At 36.0% G+C, this 23,763-nt stretch overlaps 1 protein-coding gene across 1 annotated transcript in view; it reads right to left on the reverse strand.

Annotated features, from left to right (window-relative positions):
• Positions 1-23,763, reverse strand: part of LOC129804081 (intermembrane lipid transfer protein Vps13D) — a 69,234-nt gene that overhangs the window by 27,121 nt on the left and 18,350 nt on the right. Inside the window, exons 4-8 of the mRNA XM_055851111.1 lie at positions 18,663-19,916; positions 14,290-14,424; positions 13,402-14,216; positions 6,619-7,944; positions 33-1,154 (exon numbers count right to left, since the gene is read on the reverse strand). Of these exons, the coding sequence (XP_055707086.1) occupies positions 33-1,154; positions 6,619-7,944; positions 13,402-14,216; positions 14,290-14,424; positions 18,663-19,916 (4,652 nt within the window). The remainder of the gene's footprint in view (positions 1-32; positions 1,155-6,618; positions 7,945-13,401; positions 14,217-14,289; positions 14,425-18,662; positions 19,917-23,763) is intronic.

Raw genomic sequence — 23,763 nt, forward strand, 5'->3', positions numbered from 1 at the left:
TTTTCAGCAAAAATGTTAAAAGAAAATCTCACCTGACGATGTTCCTGTTGATGGTGATCCGTGGATAGGTTGATTAAAGATTCAGTGATCGTAGCTGGTTCCAAATACAAATCATCAGTTGGCTCTCCCAAATTGTAACTGAGAAATCCTCTGACCAATTTGTACTGCTCAAGATCAAGGACAGCTTCCAATTTTGACAGAGTTCCTTGAACACTGAAATCTGGAACATTATGACTCCTCCAGGAATCCATGTTGCGCTCAACTTGCAGAGACAAGTGACACTTATTCTTCAGCAAACTAGGTCCTTCTTTAATAATTCGATAACCCCCCATGTCCAGGCAAAGATCATCAGGGATCGATGATCCTTCAGTTTTCTCTGAACGAGATCCCGCGAATAAATTGGTATTGACCAAATTTACAGACATCACGTCCAAAATCTCACTCAAAGGTTTCCCCGTAGACTCATCAATATTTCTCTTCTGGACACTAATCACAGACTTGTCTGTGGACCATCTAAAGGCATTCCGAAGAGAAAATTCTCCCAGATCCGACACAATCACTTTAGCGCTTCGAGAACTCATTGGAAGCAAAATTATTGGACTTTCAGCCTTGATCTCCAATCCCAATTGAATGGGTCTCTGATGGAGATTTTGTTTAGACTCTGATGGCTTAATTTTCTTCATTACAGGCTGTTGCAATTGGGAAAATGCCTGGAAAAATGCCTGAATCTCCATTACAAATCTCTTAGTGTGAACATATCTCACTGAAGCCATGTGAATCTTCAATCTGGCATCATAGTCCAAAGTTCTCTTATTGCACTTCACTTTGTCACGCAAATAGGTAAAATTCAGGGCTTCATTGCCACTCGTCACAAAGCGTTCTCGGTAAATTTTACCATGTTGTGTTAAATCGTAAAGAGACATTGATCCTAAGTGACCTTCAACAGTCTTGGTAATGTTACTTTTGGCCACAACTAACTTTGCATTGGATACATTGGCTTTAGCGATCTCATAGTCAGGAGCCAGAAGGACTACTGTTAGTGATCTCACTGTAATATTCAATTCTGTGTCTCCTGAATTTTTGTTTTGATCAACAAGTTGCTCTTGAAGATCTGTATTTGAAACACTAGAAGACACTCCATCTGATTCATCGTCCTAAAGGAAGCAACATTCATAATAACTATTTGCAAAATTTAAAATTATTAAAGGTTTATGTAATATTTATTACGTTGAAAAATAATAATAATATTCCAAATTATTGTGATTTTTAAGTCTTTGCTCAGTGTAAATTAAAGTCAAGAAATTAATATTCAAAAATTTTAAATCAATGTAAAAGTTATAAGGGCAAGTTGGGTTAATTAATACAATATTTTTTCACATATTTCTAAAGGTAACAAAGAGATTATGGGAATAAAATAAACTATCGTCAATTTCAACTTCTTTTAGAAATATGCTAAAAAAAATCGTATATGAATGAAACGCCAGTTCAATGTAACCCCACTTCCCCCTATTTCTCATGTTTTTAACAAAAAAAAATCAAAAACTTTGCAAAATATAACAATCTCTTCTGTAGCATTAAAGAAATTATATGCAAGATATAAAAGTACTGTGAATAAAATATTTAAACTCTTCGCGTTTTAGGAATACTCCTGTACTTTTTACCATGTTTGCTTTAACTTTACAGGGTGGATCAATTTAAGTGCAATTTTTCAAAGGTGCTGAGCTTTGGTATTGCTTGAAAGATAAAATTTATTGATAAAATATAAAATAAATAATTCAAAACTTGAGAATCTGTTTCTAATTTTCAATGTAAGCACCTCTGGCACGGGCTATAATACGCACAGAGCCATTCCTACACTGAGAGAAATCCGAAAAAGCTAAAATAACATTCCGGAAATGTTAATTTTACCCAGCATTATTGATCCAAAATCGGTGTAAATATTACCCTTTTTAGGTGTATTAGGGGTTAAAGTTACCCTTTTTCATGTTAATTTTAGCCTTAAAAAGGTGTAAAATTAACATTAAAAAATCTTGATATATTTTTACACCTAAAAGGTCTTAAAGTTATGAGGAAATAAAGTTAATTGCACCCTCTGTTTTCTCTCAGTGTAGTGAAAGGCATTCAATAACCTATCACCACTCGTACATTTTTAGACTTAACTCTTTAAGGACGATTGGAACACCGGTGTTCCATAATGAAAATTATTTTCCCTGACTACCTAAAGTTATTTTTTTCTTATGTCTGTACGTAATTGCAAAGTAGAAGGTTGAAGGAATCTAGGATAGTTTTTGCAAGTCTCCAACTATTTACTAGGGTAAATGTTCTAATTCAAAACCATTTCCAGATGCTTTTACTTTGACAGAAGATTCAACACAATAAGTTCAATTTTTTTCTGAAGAGAATTACATAAATTTGCTCCTTGACTCTTCTAGAATGTTACTGTTTAGTGAAAATTCTTTAGATATAATTTGAAAACTTCTTAAATACAAGAAAAATACGCGAGTGTAAAATGCTGCAATTCATTCATTCATTCATTTTCAACCGATTATCCCTATTGGGGTCGCAGGCTGCAATTGGAAACAAATTAATTCAAATGGAGACAAGGGAAAGTTTCTAATTGGAGACAAACAGTGTAAGTGAAACCGCAACGAAAGGCTTCCAAAACCTTGTTGAGTTGCTTTTGAGTGCAGGAATTCGTTCTTATTCCTGGTCTTTTCTCCTTTCCCATTTAAAACAATAAGAAAATCTCTCCAAAAAAATCATATTTCCGGAGTTCCCTATTGGAGCATTTGCAGACACTTCAGAAAAACCCTTTTTGTACACGAAATAGGTAATTATTTCATTTGAAAACTTCATGTACCGTTAACAATAAAGATTAGCACTTAATTTAACTAAAATTAGCCAGAAATATGACATAAACGTTAAACAAAACGAATAAACAACAGTCACTTTGTTGTGTTTTACATTGGAAAACATGGTCGATCGATGAAAAATTCGATGGTGAAAAGGTACACTTTTAATTTTTCTGAGAAATTAACAAATGAAAAATTTGTGACTATGAATGGATAATCGCTTTATTTGGAGCAAAATTAACTAAATAATGAAACTGTGGTATAGAAAATATATAAACATAACTATTTAGTACTGTAATTTATCATGAAAACAATGACGTTTCCATTTGGAATAGAAAAAAATTTCCATTTGGAGCAGGTTTTGAATTAGCTTAATTTACCCTATGTAGTAAATATTTAAGTTCAAAAATGGCGAATTTTTAAATTCTCAAATTCATAATTGATTTTATTTATTTTTTATACTTCTAATTTTTTTTAAACAAAACCCTTTTGGCTATAAAAATTACAATACTCATACGTAATATTTTTCATTAAAGCAAAAATTATTATTCATTGGTATAGTTGGAAAAATTACTTGAATGTTTTGGCTATTTTTGTCCCTATCGTTCATAGAAGCACAAAATACACCGAAACAGACTCTGTTGGACTTTCCAAGGTTAGATGTAAGACTTATCACTGATAATGTTTCCCAATTTTTATTGTTGATTTTCAGTCTGTAAAAAGTGTCTCGTCGTTAAAGGGTTAAGAGACTCTAGAGTCTAGAAAGCATATTTATAAATCGATTAGGCAGATGTTTGGGTTCATTGGAAAGGTTTTAAAATTTGTAATAACCCTAAAACGGTTCTAAATGATTGTAAATCAGTAAAGACCCGATTATAAACGGAAGAGATAACTAATTTTTGTCCAAAAATCAATTGTATTACGACTAAGCCATTTATAGCAACGTTTTGAATTCTAAATGATACGACGACAGTATTTTGCGATATGTCATATAGAGTTCAAGTATTTCGCAAAGCCTGGAACACTCTGCCAGTTCTTTTTTTAACAGAAGAGAAAATTATCCAACAATTGATTATTAAAGACAGAACATGGGTCAGAAAGATTAATAAAAACATATTTTCTTTTTTTTTTTCTACATAATAAAAACGATTATATAATTCCTGTTCCTGTCCATATAAGGATACAAAATTGAAACTGTTTTTTTTTTCTAAAATTTTCATTGAAGAATTTCTAAAAAAAAAAACAGTCATTGATTCAATTTGTACTTGAACCAAGAATTTTTGAAAAACCTAAAGTTTGGGAAAAATATCATTTTTGATATTTTACTAGGTATTGTTTTACCACGTTTCGTTTTTTAAATGTGTTGCAATCAAGGAAATAAAGAACATTTTGAACAAATACAAATTTAACCCATCAGCAATCAAGAAAAAAAATCTTTTTTTGGCATCAGATGAACTGACTACTCTGAGTAAAAATTTCCATAGGGATTTTTTTTTTTTCAAAATGATCTCCGGACATCAGATCCCAATGACTGAATTCAATTCAATTTTTTCAATTCAATTCAAAAAAAATTGAATTGAATTGAATTCAGTCGTTGGGATCTGATTTCCGGAGATAATTTTGAAAAAAAAATCCCTATGGAAATTTTTACTCAGAGTTAGTTCATCTGATGTCAAAAAATATTTTTTCTTGATTGCTGATTCTTAAAATTTTATAATGAATATTTTAGAAAATATTTAACAGTTCTAATGCTTAAATTTTATACTTTCAAATTTTATTAAGAATATGCATAAAAAATGTATTTTGATTTAAAAAAAATCAAAAAAAATATGCCAGTTATAACCTTCGTGAGCCATGTTAACCCCTTAACGGTACAGCGAAAGAACTCATTTTTTTAGATCCTTTTTGAAATCTTGGCTTTTCATAGAGCTTTCTTTACAATATTCCTCGTATCCTTGTTGTATATTAAGAGAAATACGTTGCGTTCAAACTATAGATGGATAATGATGATGAAATGATTGTCGAAAATAATGATTGAAATAGTAACGGGGTAGTCAAGTTATGAGTCTTCCGGGGATTTAGTCTGGTGTCAATCTCCGTAGAGTTAAGAGTGAAATAAAATCAAGTCTCTGAAAAATAAAGTAAATTTGTCTCAAGTTCAAATATCAGTGTTTTAATTGATAAATTATATTCCCAAGAGTGGAATATAACAATCCTTGTTCACGATATGTGCCTTTCACCGACCGAAAGCTGCTTCATAATGTGCACAAAACCAAAAAAAATGAACCACTGTAATCAGAGGGTTGAAAGTTGTAGCGATCTGAAGTTAGTTACTATTCAATAGGTCTACCGGTCTACACTGTAGAGGAGACTGGGGCAAAAAGTCACGAATAGAAAAATTCAAAATTCAATATCTTCCAAGGTAAAAAAGAAAGCGGCTCAATTTTTTTCTATAGATAGCCTCCATAGACATTCTTCAATGTCGTAAGTTTTTTAGAATTCGAACAAAGAATTTAAAAAATAAAAAATATCGAAATTTTTAGCCCTATTTTTGAAATATTTTCCTTGCAGAAGGTAACAATTATTACCTACTTATTTTCCAAAATTCATGCACTGGTGAATATTTTCTCAATAATTTGGATTCTTTGAATACGAATCCGCTATCTATTTTAGAATTTCACAAAGGTTTTTTTCTCCAGAAATCCTTTTAATAAAAATGCCCACTTGGGGTAAAAAGTAACAAAAGGTATAGAGCAAAAAGTAACAAAAAGCGAAGCAATTTCTGATGTCTCACGCTGAAAAGAAACGTCATTGCCATGTGTTATTGCTTGTCGTTTGTATTGGTCAAACGATTTGCAGTCTTTTGTATGTTTTTTTTCTAAAATAGCTTGAAAAGCGCTTTTTACAGAGGTGTGAATGAATAAATTTTCTATGAAAATATGTCCTCTAGGTATTTTTTCAAATTTACGGAAGCACGTGTTGAAACGAATCAAAATATGATAATACGAAATGTCTGGTACTATTTGCCCCAGCATTTTTGAGAATAGTCACAAAATTACCTTTTAGAAATTGGCTCGATGAATGTATTTCCTTGCAAAATAGAGGAAAATTACTTTCACAAAGTTGTAGAGCGGTAAATTTCCTTTAAACTGCGCTAATTAGAAATTTTTAGAGCGCTCGGAGTAGCTTGTAAAAAAATAAAATATCCGTTTTGTGACTTTTTGCCCCAGTCTCCCCTATAAAAACTGCAAACCAGAACTGAACGTATAGTAAAATCCATGTTTTTTTTTCAAATTTGTAATCGCGAAAATTTAATTTTTCTTTTTTTCATGCACAATTTTAGAATATTTCATAACTTTTTTTTGTTGTTTATTTAGAATTCATTTGCACAATGTAAAAATAATTACTAAATTTAAGTTTTCCTATTTCTTTTATTTAAAAGAAATGATTGGAAAAATTTCTTAATAAAAATATTTTTAAAAAAATTGCGAGTTGTAAATTTAATTTGTAGGTAATTTTGCAAATTGTAAGGTGTTCTTTTTTAATCTTTAACTTGTGATGGGTAAAAAGTTTAGAAATATCTAAAACTAAAAACCTAAATTTCAAAGTTATAGGGATATTATATTGCAAAGTTTTTCAGCAAAATTTTATTTTTCTTAAGTTATTATTGAATAAATTCAAATTTAAAATAATCGCAAAGTTAAATTCTTAAAATGTCAAAAAGATAATCTCTAATCAAAAAAATAATCAAACTTTACAAACTTACCTGAAGGAGCCCAAAGAAGTTCAGCAGCACGTACCAACTCTGCACAGATATCACCAAGTCCAAACTGTTGAAGTCAATCGAACTGGATTGCTTCAGGGAATTGTATTGCGTGGCAAAATTAGGACAATCAGGATCAACAATAAGTGATGAATAAAGAACTAAATTGTCTTGTCGATCTCTTGGTTGTGGCGAAGGTGGCGGAGTTTGAGGACAATTAGACTTTGTCTGTGCCATTCCTGCAAATCCTGCTCGACCTTCGAGATTCTCCGGAAGAGATCCCGTAACATCTGCCCCAAAAACAGCCAAACCAGCGAGATTTGGGCAAGATCTCGAGGAAAAAGCACTTCCAGGACGAAGATTTTGTGTGTCTGGAGACGATGAAATGACCATTGTTCGATTTTTGCTATCACTTGGTTGCAGCAGATCCTCCATCAAGAGTGACCTCAGAGACACTTGGATGCTAGTTTCGAAGATATTATTCTTCTCATACTGAACATTGAAGTCTCTAAAGGAGATTTCTATCAAAGGTCGATTGCAATCATTTTTCAGTTGAATGACAAAAGTTGGCAATTCAAATGAGACTTTAGGTTCAATTTGGTTGCGTTTGTCACTCAAACTCGGCTGATTGAAAAGCCTTCGGGGAATTTTGGGACCTGCAGAATCTTCTTCTGGCAATTCTTCCTCTGCACCTTCTTCAAGACCCTCCTGCTCAGGGACACTTGTCGGTGGTCTAATCAATTCACTGGGCACCTTGAAAATATTATCAAAAGTCTCCAAGAGTTGTTCATACTGATGCCTAGTCAAGGACAAATGCAGAGGTTTTACAACACTCCCATTAATCGCCAAAGTATCACAATTATCCATTTGCCCTTTGATTGTCTTCTCCGTCCAACTCTCTGTGACCTTTGTGATGTCAAGTCTGATGGCTGTATCATGCAAAATAGCTACACCATCTTCTTGACATGAATAAAATTCTTCAGCACGCGGAAGAGCCCTATTCCTGCACAGACTCTTTTTCCTATTATTTGTGTCCAGTGAAAATAAATTCATATTCCGGATATCAATTATATACGTATTTCTCTCATCTCTGACAGTTTCCTTCCTGACCGGAGACTTAATTTCTTCCTCAATGTCATCCATTTGAAAGGTATTGTCATCAAAATTAAATTGTTCAGCCTCATCAATCTCTTCACTGATTGTAAAAATGGTACTATCATTCTTGTGCATATGAGGTATTTCATTCACTCTGGGTTTGTCATCTTGTTCAGATGAGGAGCCCCTGGAGGAATTGCTAACGGAGATCTTTCCCAAATGGGCTACAAAAACCTATAATGCATCGTGGAAGGATACAAAGTAAAGAACCACATTGAACTTTGAAGTTAATAAATGATAATTTAAAATAAAAGGTCATTACACTGAGAAAAACCCAAAAAAAAAGTTAAAATAACATTCCGGAAATGTTAATTTTACCCTGCAGTATTGATCCGAAATCGGTGTAAATATTATGCCTTTTAGGTGTTTTAGGGATCAAATTTACCCTTTTTAATGTTAATTTTAGCCTTAAAAAGGAGTAAAATTAACATTAAAAAATGTTGATATATTTTTACACCTAATAAGTGTTAAAGTTACGAAGAAAAAAAGTTAATCGCACCCTCTTTTTTTCTCAGTGTAGCAATTTTCAAAGTTCCAGTTATAAAAAATCGCTCTAGTCAATTATCAAATTATCATTTAGTCGCTTTGACAGTATTCAAAGAAAAATGGTTAATAAAAATTAAAATTTGGGCAGCAAAAGAAATTTAATGTTCCTAATACAGAGTGTACTTGACCGAATCATGTTGGAACGTCCACTCCCTCTCTGCAAAATTTTTATTTGCGTGCAAACAATTTCCGAGCATTTTTTAAGACAATTTCCGGATAAAAATTAACTGTTAAGGCTCATTTAAACGAGGATATTTTATTCGAAATTGTATTGTATTTATTTTTCATTACAATTGACAATATTTTGCTCATGTTCAACCCATCATACTTTGCGGCCATCGCCGTCTTAGCGTTGGTGATCAACCTCCAGGGTAAAAATGTTTTAAAACCCTTTTGAGGCAAAAGAAGCGTATTAAGCCAATTTAATCCGTTTCGATTGACAAGAATAGTTTCACTGAGAGAAATCCGAAAAAGTTAAAATAACATTCCGGAAATGTTAATTTTACCCTGCACTATTGATCCGAAATCTGTGTAAATATTACCCTTTTTAGGTGTATTAGGGGTTAAAGTTACCCTTTTTCATGTTATTTCTACCCTTAAAAAGGTGCAAAATTAACATTAAAAAATGTTGATATATTTTTACACCTAAAAAGTGTTAAAGTTACGAGGGAAAATAGTTAATTGCACACCCGTTTTTTTCTCAGTGTTAGTTGAAAGCGCGCCACCTTCGGACGACTCAAGCTTCGGACAATTCAAATTTTTCTGTATGTTCCTTGCGGATTGCTCTTTTCTGAACATCTGAGGCATTGTACTAGCTATTAAAATATAATATTATAATGGACCAAATTCATTTATAACACATTGAAAAAAATGACTTGTGCGAAGCATAAATCGTCCGAAGGTAGCGCGCTTTCCTCTACTCGACGCGATTCTATATCCCCAAAATTCAACTTCCAATCGAATTTTTACGCATTTCGAATTGCAACCACCCCAAGTTACACGCATTTCGAGGTCACTTATAAAGAATCTCAGCTACCATAAGCTTATCTGGACTTATCACTGGTTTTGCATTTCTAACGGCGTATAAAATCTTTCCTAGAATGTTTCGTTATTTGAAATTTTTTGGAAATTGCAATGTTTTCGGCGAACTTATGGGAAATTATTGACTTGTGAGGGTCATCGAAGACCGGAAGTCGATATCTCATACCGTTTGGCCTCTAGCCGTGTTACAAACTTCAAACAAATAAAAATACTTTTGAAAGATTTTTGAGAAAGATACATCAATACTATACCGGTAGTTACTGTACCGACCTATGAACGATTAATTCCGATGCAGTTAAAAATTTCAAGATCTTTCAAAAACATCCAAATTTAAGCAAATTGGTTGAAAAATAGGCCCTTCAAAGCGGTTAAACTATGATCTTCGAAAATTCGATATCGAAATGGTTTTCGAACATAGGTGTCCAAGGACGAAATATTCGTCTTGACTACCTCTAAAACATGTTCGAAAATAAAAAAAAATCGTAGGAGCCATTTTCGAAATAAACATAAAAACAGGGTTTTGGAGGAAAAGGAGGTAAGTATGGTAAAAGAGAAAAAATACTGTCCTAGATAATGTTGACTTATGGGGGAGAGGGGTCTTCGAAGACCGGAAGTCGATATCTCTTACCGTTTGGCTTGTAGCCATGTCACAAGCTTTCGAACTATATTTCGTCCTTGAGACCCTATATGTCCAAACGCCGTTATACATCAACCAGAACAATTGATGATCGAAAGGAACTAGATCTGAAGAATACTGCGGGTACATCTTATTTTAACTTTTTATGTTGTCCTTCTGACGGGGAATTCTGTAACGCTCTGGCAATGCCATATGACAAATTGAGTTTTAATATCAGGAGAGCCTTTTCGAAAATGCGATTCTGTAGCAGTGACATTGCCATTTCAGCTCATGTGACATTATCAGAAGTCACATATTTGAGATTTTTGGCAATTAAAATGACAATGAATGTTGTTAAACAAATCAACCAAGACAGTCTGTATTTGCATAATATCACTAAGTAAAGGCATTTCATTAAAAAATCAGTGAATTGCATTTTCGAACTCATATGATATGACAAAATGGCTCAGGTTTCGAAATTGTTTGCTCATTGTCACGCGTGAGTTCGAACTCACGCGTGACAATGCCACGAAAATTACAGAATTCCCCTACTGGACCATAAAAGAGCGGACCATGCCACGGAGCGTTATCTTGTTGTATACTCGTGTTTTTGAGCGATTTTGGCCGGTTTTCGACCAATACATGATCGAAGTTGATCGGTAGTAAAGCCTAATGATAGTATTACATGGTTTAAGCAATTCGTATTGCATGATTTCCTGTTGATCCGATCAAACGCTTAGAATTGTCTTTTTCATGGAAATTTGGTTACATTTTCGATTTTCATGTTTTGATAGGGGAAAGCTAGATATTTTGAGTTTGGAATACCTGAGTAAGACCCCTTTTTCATTGGTTGTATCAATTCGGTGCTGCAAAATTAGTTGAGATTCCTTACAATCTCAGCTTTTGTGCTCCTAGGTAAAATCTAATCTCGTCAGATCACGCCCAAATTTTGTATAAAGACATTCTGATACTTCTAGATCATGTTTATCATGAGTATCATATGCACTAGGCGGCATTTATAGGGGGGACTTTTGATTCGAAACTGTTCTTTCGAAATAAAAATATCTCACTGAGCTTTCTCGTTGTGTCATATTGCCTACTCTCAGGCGCACAAAATATCGCCCTAAGCTTTCTTTCAGTGACAATTGCCTACCTTCTGGCGCACAAAATATCGCACTGAGCTTTCTCAGTGGAAATTTCCTAACTTCTGACGCACAAAAATAACTTCGAAAGCTCAATCAGCTGTTTTTTGTTATTGATACATGTGGAGCTCAGAATGAAAAATGAATATAACCTATGGTTAAAACATAGGATATGTTCATTTTTCATTCTGAGCTCTACAAATATAAAATGCTATCTGTATAGAATTTCCATTGATTGGAGATCTCTTAAAAATAAGAGACAAAAGACGGTTGGATTTTGAATATGCATGGAGGGAGAGAGAAGGAGGAAAAAGTGGTGAATAGGATCAGCTGGAAAGAAAGTAGGGGGATGAGCGGGAACGAGTCAGAGCATTACGTAAGAAGACTTGAAAATCAAAGAGACGTGAGGAGAAGTGTATTAGATTTATTTGTGAAATTATTGTAGAAATATTAACTTTAAAATACAGAAAAACGACAGTGACGTAGAGTTAAACTGTGTTCAGTCTAGTAGTGGAGAATTTGGTGGAAATAAATAATTGGTGAAGGTGAAAATTGTGTTTCACTGCCTCAGTGGATTTGGTGAAGGGCATTTGGCGGTCATCGAGGAAACGTCTTCTGGAAAATCCAGCCGCCTACGTTCCGGATCACTGTTGAAGACATTTACTAAAGGAATATATATTTCCAGGTACGTGAATATCACAAACGGTAGAAGGAAGCCCAAGAAACACACAGTCCCTGACAGATTTATAACACCACAATATATTTATAGGTAAACTGGGCAGGAAGAAGAGGGTATTAGATATCACAGAATCCTATCACAGAGAAATTATTGTTTACCACAGGTAATTCTCCACACTATCCGTGCAGATTTTTCAAGAGTTTTGACACCTTTCAGTGCCTTATGTTACAGTGAAATTGTCTAGTGTATTTAATTTTCATTTTAATAGATTGTGTCTCTATTTTTTAATAACAGTTTCACAACACACATGAGGAGAACATCTGTTGAGTAAAATCTCCAAAAAACGAAATATTGCTATCAAAAGAACACAAGAAGTACTAAAGTAAGATGAAGGTTTTCATAAAGTCTAGCTATCATAAATTATTATAAAGGAAAACTAAACATTAGCTATTGTAAAGCAAATTCATCAGCAAAACGTTTTCGGATTGTGAAGCAACTGACGATGTTTCCTTAAATTCTTGACAATATGTCATAAAACCCTGCGGAGACACGAGTTTGATACAATATATTTTTTAATTTATCTTTCATCAACCATTAATATTTACTTGCTAACCCTTTGACTTCTATTAAATTATTGCCACTACCACGTACCACAAAGCAAGTTCGAAACGTTTCGAAATAAAATAGAAAGTCTGCTAGACTTTCTATTTTAGTCAAGACACAAATGGCCCATTATGGGAGTATTATAACAGCTAACTGGGAGATTTTATTCAGACACAAACCTCAAGGGGAGATTTTCCAAGACTCGCCGGTGTATAGCACAGTGGGGTGCATTTTTTAAATACCCTCGTTTAAAAGCAGACTTTTAGTTAGAGCACACTTGAAGAATTTATAACAGAGGGTGGAGAAAATTTATCTCAGGCATGAACCACTAAGTGAGATTTCCCGAGACTCACCGGTGCATAGCATAGTCGGGTGAATTTCGAAATCCCCCCGTATAGAAGACGCCAAAATTGATTTTTTATTGATTTTTGATAGAGAACAGAGAAATATCGACAAGCGATTTTCGGCAAAGGTTAAATGACGATAAGTGGCTAATAGTAAATGATTAAGATCCACCCCCCAGCAACCCCCTGGCAAGTTGGCCTTTTTATATGGAGTTATTTGAAGCCAATCCCTAAATCGATCTCGGACTCAGCTCACAGTGCTCCGAGGAAAAAAATTATTTAAACAAATATTTAGTTTTTTGTTTAAATTTTGTTTTCTCAATAACTCAGCAGCTTCTGATATAACTTTTCAGTTATAACAGAACTCATCGAAAATATATCTTAGGCAAGAACCACTAGGGGACATTTCCCGAGACTCATCGATACATCGAAATCCCCCCGTATAGAAGAAGCTTTTTCAGGTAAATATGAGCACAAAATCAACATCAAATTAAAAATTAAAATGATCTGAAATTGGTTTGCATTTTTTTACTGACCAAATTTGAATTTTTAGCTTTTTTACTCACTGAAATATCAATCTTATTCGCTAATTTGATTTTTCCGACTATTCTAATCATGAATTTTAAAAATTAAATCATTATAAAATGCAAAATTTCTTACCTGTTGACTACAACTGGATCTGGGAACTACAAGAACTGGAGTATCCAGGACAACATCCAACTTGATGTCTACTTTGTCTTTAGCTGTCTTCACTGAATTCTCTCCCTGATCAATCTGCTGAACGAGTCCCAAAGCCATGTCAGTGGCCTTCTCACGGATACTTCTGGCAAGATTTTTCAGATAATGCTTGAATTCCGTCGCACACCAGCTCAGTTCTTGCATAAACCTCGCACAGTGAGTATACCACACAGACGCCATCCTGATCTTAATTTCAACACACGAAGATTCATTTCTGTAGACAACAAATGACAAAGCTTGGGTGTCATCCGGTTGGGAATCTTCCTCCTGCTTTTCTCTGCCCATCGTGTACACCTCTTCAGAGAGAGAACTCAGAAGATCCTTGTTCTTCGGAGAAGTTTCTTCTGTCAGTGGATCCTTTCCCACTGACAAAATTCTCTGATGATTGACACCTTCAGGAGTCAAATCCAACACTTGCAAACCCCCCAAAGAACCCTCCACTGTCACAGTTTTTCCTAGAGTTGCACGAATTCTCGCTTCACTCATCGTAAAAGTTCCCACTTTCCTCCCAACCATGTAATTGTCCCTCAACAGTGCCCTCAGGACTAAAACATTCAATCTGTGAAAATCAAAAGTGATCTCTGTCCTTATACTCTTTGCCCCTATTTCCTGCACAGTTTCTTTCGTGCTCTCAGCACTTGGGATCACTTCGTCAAAAGCTGAGGTAGTTTTTGACTGACTCTTGGGCATTACACCCTTAAAGAAGCCAATTAGTTCCACAATTGTCTCTTGATTGGCTGTAAAACATCCACAAAATCCCTGTTATAGCATTTCTTTTTCTATAAACTCTTGAACATAAGAAAATCTCACCAATTATGTCCAAATTGTTGAATTGAATATTTGCAATCTGAAGCTGTTCAGAATCATCATCGGAATTGACAAAGAGGATATCCACAACAATAAGGGCGTCTAAATCGTCAGCAATGGACCAAACAGAAGAATTTGCTATAATTTTGACATTAATGTCCAACGAATAAAAAAAACAAAACGAAAAACGTCTAAATAAATAAAAAAAACTAAAAACAAAAAAACTTAGAAACTAAAAAAATTCAATACATCCGTCAAATGTAATGCCCTATGTACAATAACTTTTGTTTGTAAACATGTTTATAAAATTTTCTATGAGAGAGAGCGATATGACTAGATCTAGATTTCATCCACTCTCACTGAAATGTCAAAAACATGTTTACAAAACAAAAGTGGTTGTGCGTTGGGCATAATGCCCGATGCACAATAACTTTTGTTTTGTAAACATGTTTATAACATTTTAGTGAGAATGAATGAAATCTAGATCAAGTCATCTCGCTGACTCTCATGCGCAATTTCGAAAACATGTTTTCTAAAGGAGAATTATTGTGAATTTGGAATTATGCCCAGCGCACAATAATTACTGCTCGAACTCAAAGAGAGAGCGTTTATATAATCCACTTTTTCCCTACTTGTGAGATGGCCAGAGGCCAAACGGTCAGAGATATTGACTTCCGCTTTTCGACGACCCCGCCATAAGTCAACATTATCTAGGACAGTCTTTTTCTTCTCCCCCTGCTTTCCCTCGAAAATCATGTCATTTTGGTTCTTTAAAAACGGCTCCCAGAATTTTTTCATTTTCAAATATGTTTTGAAGCAGACGCAGCCAAAATCCCGAACGCCAAAATCCCGAAAGCCAAAATTCCGAATTGGCCAAAATCCCGAAAGAGCCAAAATCCTGAAATCCTGAATTTTGGCGTTCGGGATCTTGGCTTTCAGGATTTTGACCGGGACCCGTTTTGGAGGTACAGACTCTCGCTAATTCGGCTCTTTTAAGATCAGGCTACTTTTTAATTCGGGCGGCAGTTACATTTGAAAAAAGTTTTTTGTCATTTTTCAAATTTTATTATTATTACACTGTGCAACAATTTTGAACTTTTTTTTTGTCCCTGGGTTCTCATGCTATTTTTTCTATTTCTAGGGTCAAATGATTTACGAAAATACTTATCAATTTGATTTGATTTGAATTTTGCGCCTGGAATCTAGGCAAAACCGTTTTTGCCGGTTTCTGATACTTGGGTTCCTATATCTCCGATTCTGATGAACCGATTTATTTCTTACTTTGGAACAATTTGTTGTCCTTTACATGCCCAATAAATCCTCTGAACAGATGGAGTTCGTACAACTGACACCAGGGGCACTGTAGTCTCAAATATGACAGAAAACATGGAAAAATCGAATTTTTAGCAACTTTAATCAAAAATATCTCGAAAAGTAAGACTATCCCTAACAATCTGTTTTGTGGGTTTGATAGAGAATTTAATCAGCTACATTTTCGTCCATGTACAACTTTTCTCTCAGATTATTTTTTAACCTCGATATTGAGGTTCAAACGAAAATCGAGCACTTAGCCAATTAGAGAAAATCTTTACTATTTTACACATTTTGGCTTTTCCTTTTCAAATTTTGAAAACCCAGAGTATTTCTTTAACTTATTTTTGACAACTGTAGAAGCTTAATCATTTTTACTGTTTTATAAAGTGTGTCTAGATATAATACAAGTTAATAACAGTTAAAAATAGTTAAAAGTTAATAATAGTTCAATCTCGAGGTTAAAAAAACAATCTGAGAGAAAATTTCCACATGGATGAAAATGTAGCTAATGAAATTCTCTATCAAACCCACAAAACAGATTGTAAGGGACAGTCCTAGTTTTCGACATATTTTTGATTAAGGTTGCTAAAAATTCGATTTTTCCATGTTTTCTGTCATATTTGAGACTACAGCGCCCCTGGTGTCAGTTGTACGAACTTCACCTGTTCAGAGAATTTATCGGGCATGTAAAGGACAACAAATTGTTCCAAAGTAAGAAATAAATCAGTTCATCAGAATCGGAGATATAGGCACCCAAGTATCAAAAAACGGCAAAAACGGTTTTGCCTAGATTCCAGGCGCAAAATCCAAATGAAATCAAAATGATAAGTATTTTCGTAAATAATTTGCCCCTGGAAATAGCAAAAATAGGTTCCCATACTATTTACAAAATAGCAAAAATTACTGTTGCAAAGGAACAAAATTACTATTGCACAGTGTAATCGATTGAAGGGAGACGAGGGCCATCGAAGACTAGAAGTCGATATATGCTACCGTTGGGTTTAAACTAAATCGATAACAAGCCCAAAAAATTATAAAAACAATGTTTTCAGAAATAAATCGATCACCGGTACTTCACCGATTCATTACTGATTGAAACCGGTATAATCGAATGGGGAATTTCAAGACCTTTCAAAACCGATCATATTAAAGAAATTCCATAGAAAATTGATCTCTTTCGAGTAGTTAATCTTTCACCTTCAAAACTACATAATGGCGATTTTTTCGTTTATAGATGTCGAAGTTGAATTTTTTTCTAGACAACATATCCGAAAATGCATAAAATCGCTAAAACCAATTTTCAGATATACCAAAAAACACATAATTTTGAAGAGGCTGAAGTGGGTGGGGTTACTTTTGGTTAAAAGACTCATTAGAGGCCAGAGGATGTTTTTTTTATGGTGGGTCACTGAAAACCTGAAATTAATATCTAGAACCTTTTAGGGTATAGAAATATGAGAAGTACAAATAAAATGGATTATTTACTGCTTTTTCTTTGAGTTCGAGCAGTAAAAAATATATTTAACCAATAAAAAGGAAAATGTAGGGGAAAGTGGTCTGCCTTTGAATGCGGCAGCCTTTGAATATTGTATTTTTTTTCATTTTTTTTTTAAAGCATAAATTCTTTTCTATTAACTATTAGATAGCTATTCATAATCCTCACAAGTCATCAAAAAATGCAGACCTTAGCTCTTATTTTCTAGGTGCTAGGGCAAAAAAAACAAAACTGAACTCTAAACTGTAATTTTGATGTTAAAAATTCATGTGTTTTTTCAAAATCAAAATAATTTTTCGAACAAATCTTCTATTGTGAGTCATAGAAGGTTATTCTTGGATGGTATTTCTCCAAATACATTTTGATTCAGATGAGACAAATTTTGTGGGTGATAAAAGTTTGCAAATATTGCTCTGGGGCAGCCTTTGAATCTTAATGTTGTGTGCCTTTGAATCCTCTCTTTACATACATTGAAATGTTTGACAGCTTCCTGTCCGGGAGCAGAATAGAACTCCTACTTTGGTCTGACGAATGTCATACAAATACTTATAACATGCTATCTTGCTCCGGCCGGGATGTTTCAAACTGATAATTGTCAACTTCAATGGTGTTTTATTACAATTTTTCAAGTGAAAAACAGTGCTTCAGAAAAATGTAAAAAACGTTGTTGTATAATGACTTTTGACTACAGTATTGGTTTTATTGAGTGTATTAGGGTTCATGCTAATCAATTATGGGCCGTTTAATGTTACAGCCCTAATATTATCAGTGAAAAATTAAGATTCAAAGGCTGCCTCAACCACATTTAAAGGCAGACCATGCAGGCTGCCTTTGAATATATCGACATCACATTTTCAAGTTCCTCACCAGGAAAAATTGAGGACTTGCGGGTCCTGAATGGGGTAAGCATAGCAGCTTAATGAACAAGAAATTTTTTTGGTGAAGTGCAAAGTAAAACTCATGTTGTAGTTTACTCTGAAAAAAATCTAAAATTTTGAACACCATTTTTCGTTCAAAGGCAGACCAATTACCGGAACTTTACCGATTTATTACTCATTGAGACCGGTATAGTCGAATTGGGAAGACCTTTCAAAAACAATCAGATTTAAGAAATGCAGTTGAACGTTGAACTCTTTAAAGTAATTGACCTTTTAGCTTTTAAACCCCTAATTGGCGATTTTCCGATTAAAAGGGTCTAAGTTCGAATTTTTTTTACACAATATATCCGAAAATGAATAAAATCGCTAGGACCAAAAAACATGATTTTGAATAGGTTAGAGAGGGTGAGGTTGTTTTTGGTGAAAGGACCCGTTAGAGGAATTTTTTTTTTATGGGGGGTCTCCGAAAACCAGAAGTTAATATCTATAACCGTTTAAGGTCTAGAAAGGTGAAAAGATCAGAAAAAGCGGATTATTTATTGCTTTTTCTTTGAGTTCGAGCAGCAAAAAATATAATAAATCAATAAAAAAGAAAATGTACCAAAATTTTAAAAATATGAATTTTTTAAATAGTTGTTTAAACAATAATTCTAAAATATTAACAATTGAAATAAAATAAAATAACTCACCTCTCTGCAACGAATTAAGAGCCTTCGAAATGGTATGAGGACTTGTTGGTCTTTTTGGATCTTGTGAAGGATCCGGACTCCCAGGAGACATTGGAGAACACGGTTCACTCTGCTTCAAACTCCCTGAGACACTATCAATGCCAACATGCCTATGACTAGCAATTAGTAGCTCAAAATCCGGACCAAATGACTGAATTGCATCCACGAGCAATAGTCCATGGACTGAGAGCGTGACATTTGTCTCCGCTGACCTCTTGCTAAATCCAGCCTTCACTCCAGACACTTGCAATTCCGCAATGCCCCTGCCATGACTCTGAACTTCCAGCACCATTTGATCAATGGCAAACTGCAGAACGATGAGCTTTGTAGCCTCCCTCTGACTGTCCTCTTCGTCCGTGGACACATCCGATGACACTTCTTCAGGCAAAAGTGCCATATTTTCAACTGGAGGAGTTGACGGAGAATTTGCAGAATCGCCATAAATGATGCTCAGCATATTTCTCAGAGCGACAATTTTAGCCTCATTTACATGCACCACGAGCTTCGGGAGACTCCCGGAAAGCTTTAGACTCGGATACTGAGGATCAGCAGTGTACACAACTCTTCGTTCCAGCTGAAGAGCAATGCTAAATCTGTCCAGAACATGAAGATTAGAAGTTCCCTTACCACTTGCACTCGCCCAGCCATCTTTTGTCTTACACACAAGAACTTGCAAATCCGTAAGGTCAATGTTGTACTTGTCGTAAATTCTATTCTGCAATTCACCTTCATTGAATCCCATCTCCAAGGATCCACTTCCACTCGTTGGCACTTCCCCAAGGGCAGATACCAACGTCGGAGAATCCGAGACACTTGCATGTGATCCCGGTGGCGTTGAACAAGGTGTCATGAAGGCATCTTCATCTTCACTGTCACGATGTGCCAGTTCAGAGGACACAGTCTCAGCAATTGAGGTACTTCTCGTCTCCTTCCCACTCGGTTGACTCGGTTTATTTGTCAGCTGCAGTCGACCAAAGTCAACTACAACAATTGTTCCATTCTTATTGGCAAAATTCTCCACCACAATGATCTGCGGTGCTGAAATGTCAATCTCAAAAATCCATGTTTTACGCTTCTTCAAATCACCCTCCAGAATATTCTCCCAGTTCTTTATCAATTCCTTCTTTGTGCGATTTTTCATGGCTTCAAGCTTTCTTCGGGCACCAAGCAGTTGATGTGGCTTTGCCACAAAATCTACTATCCACTTCACAACTCCTGAAAATTTGCAGGAAATGACCACAAAATAGAAAATATTAATTTTAAGGCAAATAATTATGAAGGGGGAGTGGCGAATAGTATAACCGAAAATGTGAAAATTCTCTATCTTGCAAAACGAAAGAAACATAGCAGGGAGTTTAATCCGAAGAACACGATCCGTTCCGTTTAGAATTATGTAATCGTTTTCCTGTTGTTCATGCATTTTATGCATGAATTATCTTTTTTGATCTTTTGAACCCTAATTTTATTTTGGAGACTTTCGATGCAGCATATGCTGCATGTCAATGTGCAAATTGCACTCTTCTATTTAGTCTATCCCACTTTAACCTTCACTTTCCGCTCAGCCTTCAAAGAATAAGCATCTCGCGAACATCGTGGAAATTTAATTTGTGAAAAAGTTGAATAAAATAAAGCCCTTAAGGCAAATAATAAAGTCTATCAATCAGTATTAAACAGTGAAGTTATATTTTTATAAAACTACCGCCGCTCTGACGGCCAAAGGTGTTTTGGAAGGCTCTGAAGAAGCAGCAAAATTGAAGTGGCCACATTTCATCTTTTTTTGGCCCCTCTTCACCAGCTGATAAACCCATTTCAGGTAAAGCCCCAACATCTTTTTTTGGTCCTTCGAGCCGGATGATAAACCCATTTCAGGTAAAGCCCCAACATCTTTTTTTGGTACTTCGAGTACCCGGGCTTGGAATTGGAAACCTCGTGGATTTCACTTGAACATCGTGGTTGCGCAATCTCATCGAGCAACCACACTTTTCACTCAACCGGAGTGGCGTGATCCAAGTAGAAGAAACCAGTCCAGCTGCTAACGGGATACCAGTTTGTGACTTCCGCCAGCAAAGTGCAATCAATTAAGCACATGATGCCCGATCTTCAACGCAGTCAAGCAGCCTACAAAGGGCAATTGTCGACTTTGAGGACAAGATTAGATAAATTCCTCGACAATTCGACTGCCCTTCAGGAAGACGGTGCTCTGAAGGAGCTCTACATCATTCGAGAATCTCTCGATCGTGTGGAGGAGAAATATACTCAGCAGGCACGTGCTCTTATCCAACAGGCTGCCTCCGAGACAGAAAAGAAACAATTTGAGGCTGATTTGCAAGTGGTCAAAGATGAGTGTTTTTCATTAATGACAAGCATTACCGAGCTTATCGCTGAAGTGAAGCTAAACAAATCCCTCAATAACAGTGCTGATGTTTCCGGAGCTCATGCTCCTAGTGTTCAGCCTGATTTTTCTGGATTAATTCGGGCGCTTCAGGCAAGTGTGGAAGAACAACAAAAACAACGGGTAGCAAATTCATCCACCATTGAGGAATTACTGAAGAAACAGAACGAAGAGATGCAGCTGATGCTTACCAAAGGCTCTTCAGGTACTGAGGATGTGGAGAAAGTTCAAGTGCCACATTTCTCCGGAGATTACCTGGAGTGGAGGTCATTCCACGACGTGTTTGTCTCTGTGGTGCATTCTAGAAAACATTTATCGAACACCCAGAAGATGACACATCTGAAATCAGTCCTCAAAGGGGATGCGGCCCAAGTGATAAGTGCTCTTACAATTTGTGAGGAGAATTATGAGGCTGCATGGGCAGCTGTTCGACGTCAATATGACAACAAGCGTTCCATGGTGGCAGCTCACATCGATGTTTTCATGAAGCAGAATGCTGTGACTACTGCTTCAGCAGCTGCCATCAAGAAGTTGCAGACAAGATCTTCGAGTGTCATCCAGACTTTGGATTCTCTCTCCGTGACCCAAAAGGATCCATGGCTGATCATGCATGTGCTGTCAAAGTTGGATCCGGAGACGAAGTCACTGTGGTCACGAGAAAAATTTGATGACATCCCAACCTGGTCACAATTCGAGGAGTTCCTGATCAACAGATGGCGTGAATTAGAACAGTGTGCTCTTGTCAATTCTAAATCCTCAGGCAATCAGGGTAAGAAAAATGCTTATGATCAAAAATCTAAATTTGATAAAAATAAGATTTCAAGTCACGTTGTCTCTAACGAGACAAATTGCCCCTTTTGCAAAAAACACCCCCACAGATTATATAGATGCAAATCCTTTCTTGCTCTGCCGATCCAAAAGAGAATGGAAGCTGTACGGTCTTTAAGCTTCTGCCCAAATTGTCTCTCTGAAAAACACAGCATTGAGGCATGTACATATAGATCTTGCCAACTGTGTAATCAGAGACACAATAGGCTACTTCACGAGAATCCTAATACCCACAGTCTCGTGTCAAGTCACCCTTCTGGGCCTGCGCCTAGTCCCTCTTTTTCACAACAATCTGGCTTTTCTGTGATTAATCCCCATGAGATAGTCGCCTCTAACACATCTTCTTTCAATTGTGTTAGTGAAATAGGTCAGGTGAATAGTAGGGTTTTGCTGGCCACAGCTATAGTAAAAGTCTATGACTCGAGCAATCATCCTCATTATTGCCGTGCATTGTTGGATGCTGGGTCCCAAGTGAATCTCGTGACAAAACGATTGTGTCAAGATTTGCGTCTCAAATTGAGCGCTACTAATTTCACAATCGAAGGAGTAGGAGTGACAAAACAATCCTCCAGTCACACAGTCTCTTTGCGCATATCGCCCCTTCACGGAAACTCCCATGAAGTTTATCCGCTCGATTGTGTGGTGATGAATAAGGTTACAAATAACCAACCCAACTTCGAAATTAATCCTTCGTCGATTCTAATTCCGCAGAATCTTCAATTGGCTGACCCACAATGGGAAATTTCTCGATCAATCGATATTCTCATTGGGGCGCCACTTTTCTGGGACATCATTCGCGGAGGCACGATAAATTTGGGTCAAGGTTTGCCTTCTTTGCGAGAGACAATTCTTGGTTGGATCGTAGTGGGTTCACTCGATCAACCACTTGCATTGAATTCCTACACGGTTTCATGCAATTTGTCCTCTGTTGAGAATTTGGATTCAACCCTTAAGAATTTTTGGGAGATTGAACAGGTTCCCACCGAATCCAAAACTCTAACAGAACATAAGGAGGTGGAGCAGTTGTTTGCTTCCACCACTTCCCGATCCGAAGAGGGACGTTATATTGTGCATCTCCCTTTCAATGAGAATCTTCCTGAATTAGGGAACAACCACCGTTCTTCTCTTCGGCAATTATTTTCTCTTGAGAAACGTTTGGTTAAAAATCCTGAGCTGAAAGCTCAATATAGTCAAATCTTCCAGGACTATCTCACTCAAGGCATTATTGAACCTGTCCCTCGTGAGGAATTGCAAAACTCTTCATTTTATTTGCCACATCATTGCGTGGTCAAGAAAGATGCTGCTTCCACGAAGGTACGCATTGTATTTAATGCCAGTGCCAAGTCTGAAACTGGATACAGTCTTAATGATTGTTTGAAAGTCGGCCCTGTGGTTCAACCTCTCTTGATATCGGTTCTCTGGAGATTTCGGCAACATCAGTTTGCTATTATTTCTGATGTGGTGAAGATGTATCTTCAAATTCTTCTCCACGAGCCTCACAAGGATTACCAGCGCTTTCTTTGGCGTGATAACTCAGACGAGCACGTCCAACATTTCCGATTTCGAACTGTCTGCTTCGGCGTCGCGTCATCCCCATTCCTCGCGACTCGGGTGTTGGCCCAATTGGCTGAAGACGAGGGTCTAAATTACCCTCTAGCAGCCACTGCCCTCACATCCAACTTTTATGTGGATGACTGTTTACTTTCAGTCCCAACAATTCACGAGGCTAAGGAGACCATGCAGCAATTATTTGCTATCATGCAACTTGCTGGCATGACAATGTCGAAGACGAGATCGAATATTCAAGGATTTCCTCACATCGAGGAGTCAGAGGTTACTTTT

Source organism: Phlebotomus papatasi, chromosome 2, assembly GCF_024763615.1.
Source record: "Phlebotomus papatasi isolate M1 chromosome 2, Ppap_2.1, whole genome shotgun sequence".
NCBI lineage: Eukaryota > Metazoa > Arthropoda > Insecta > Diptera > Psychodidae > Phlebotomus > Phlebotomus papatasi.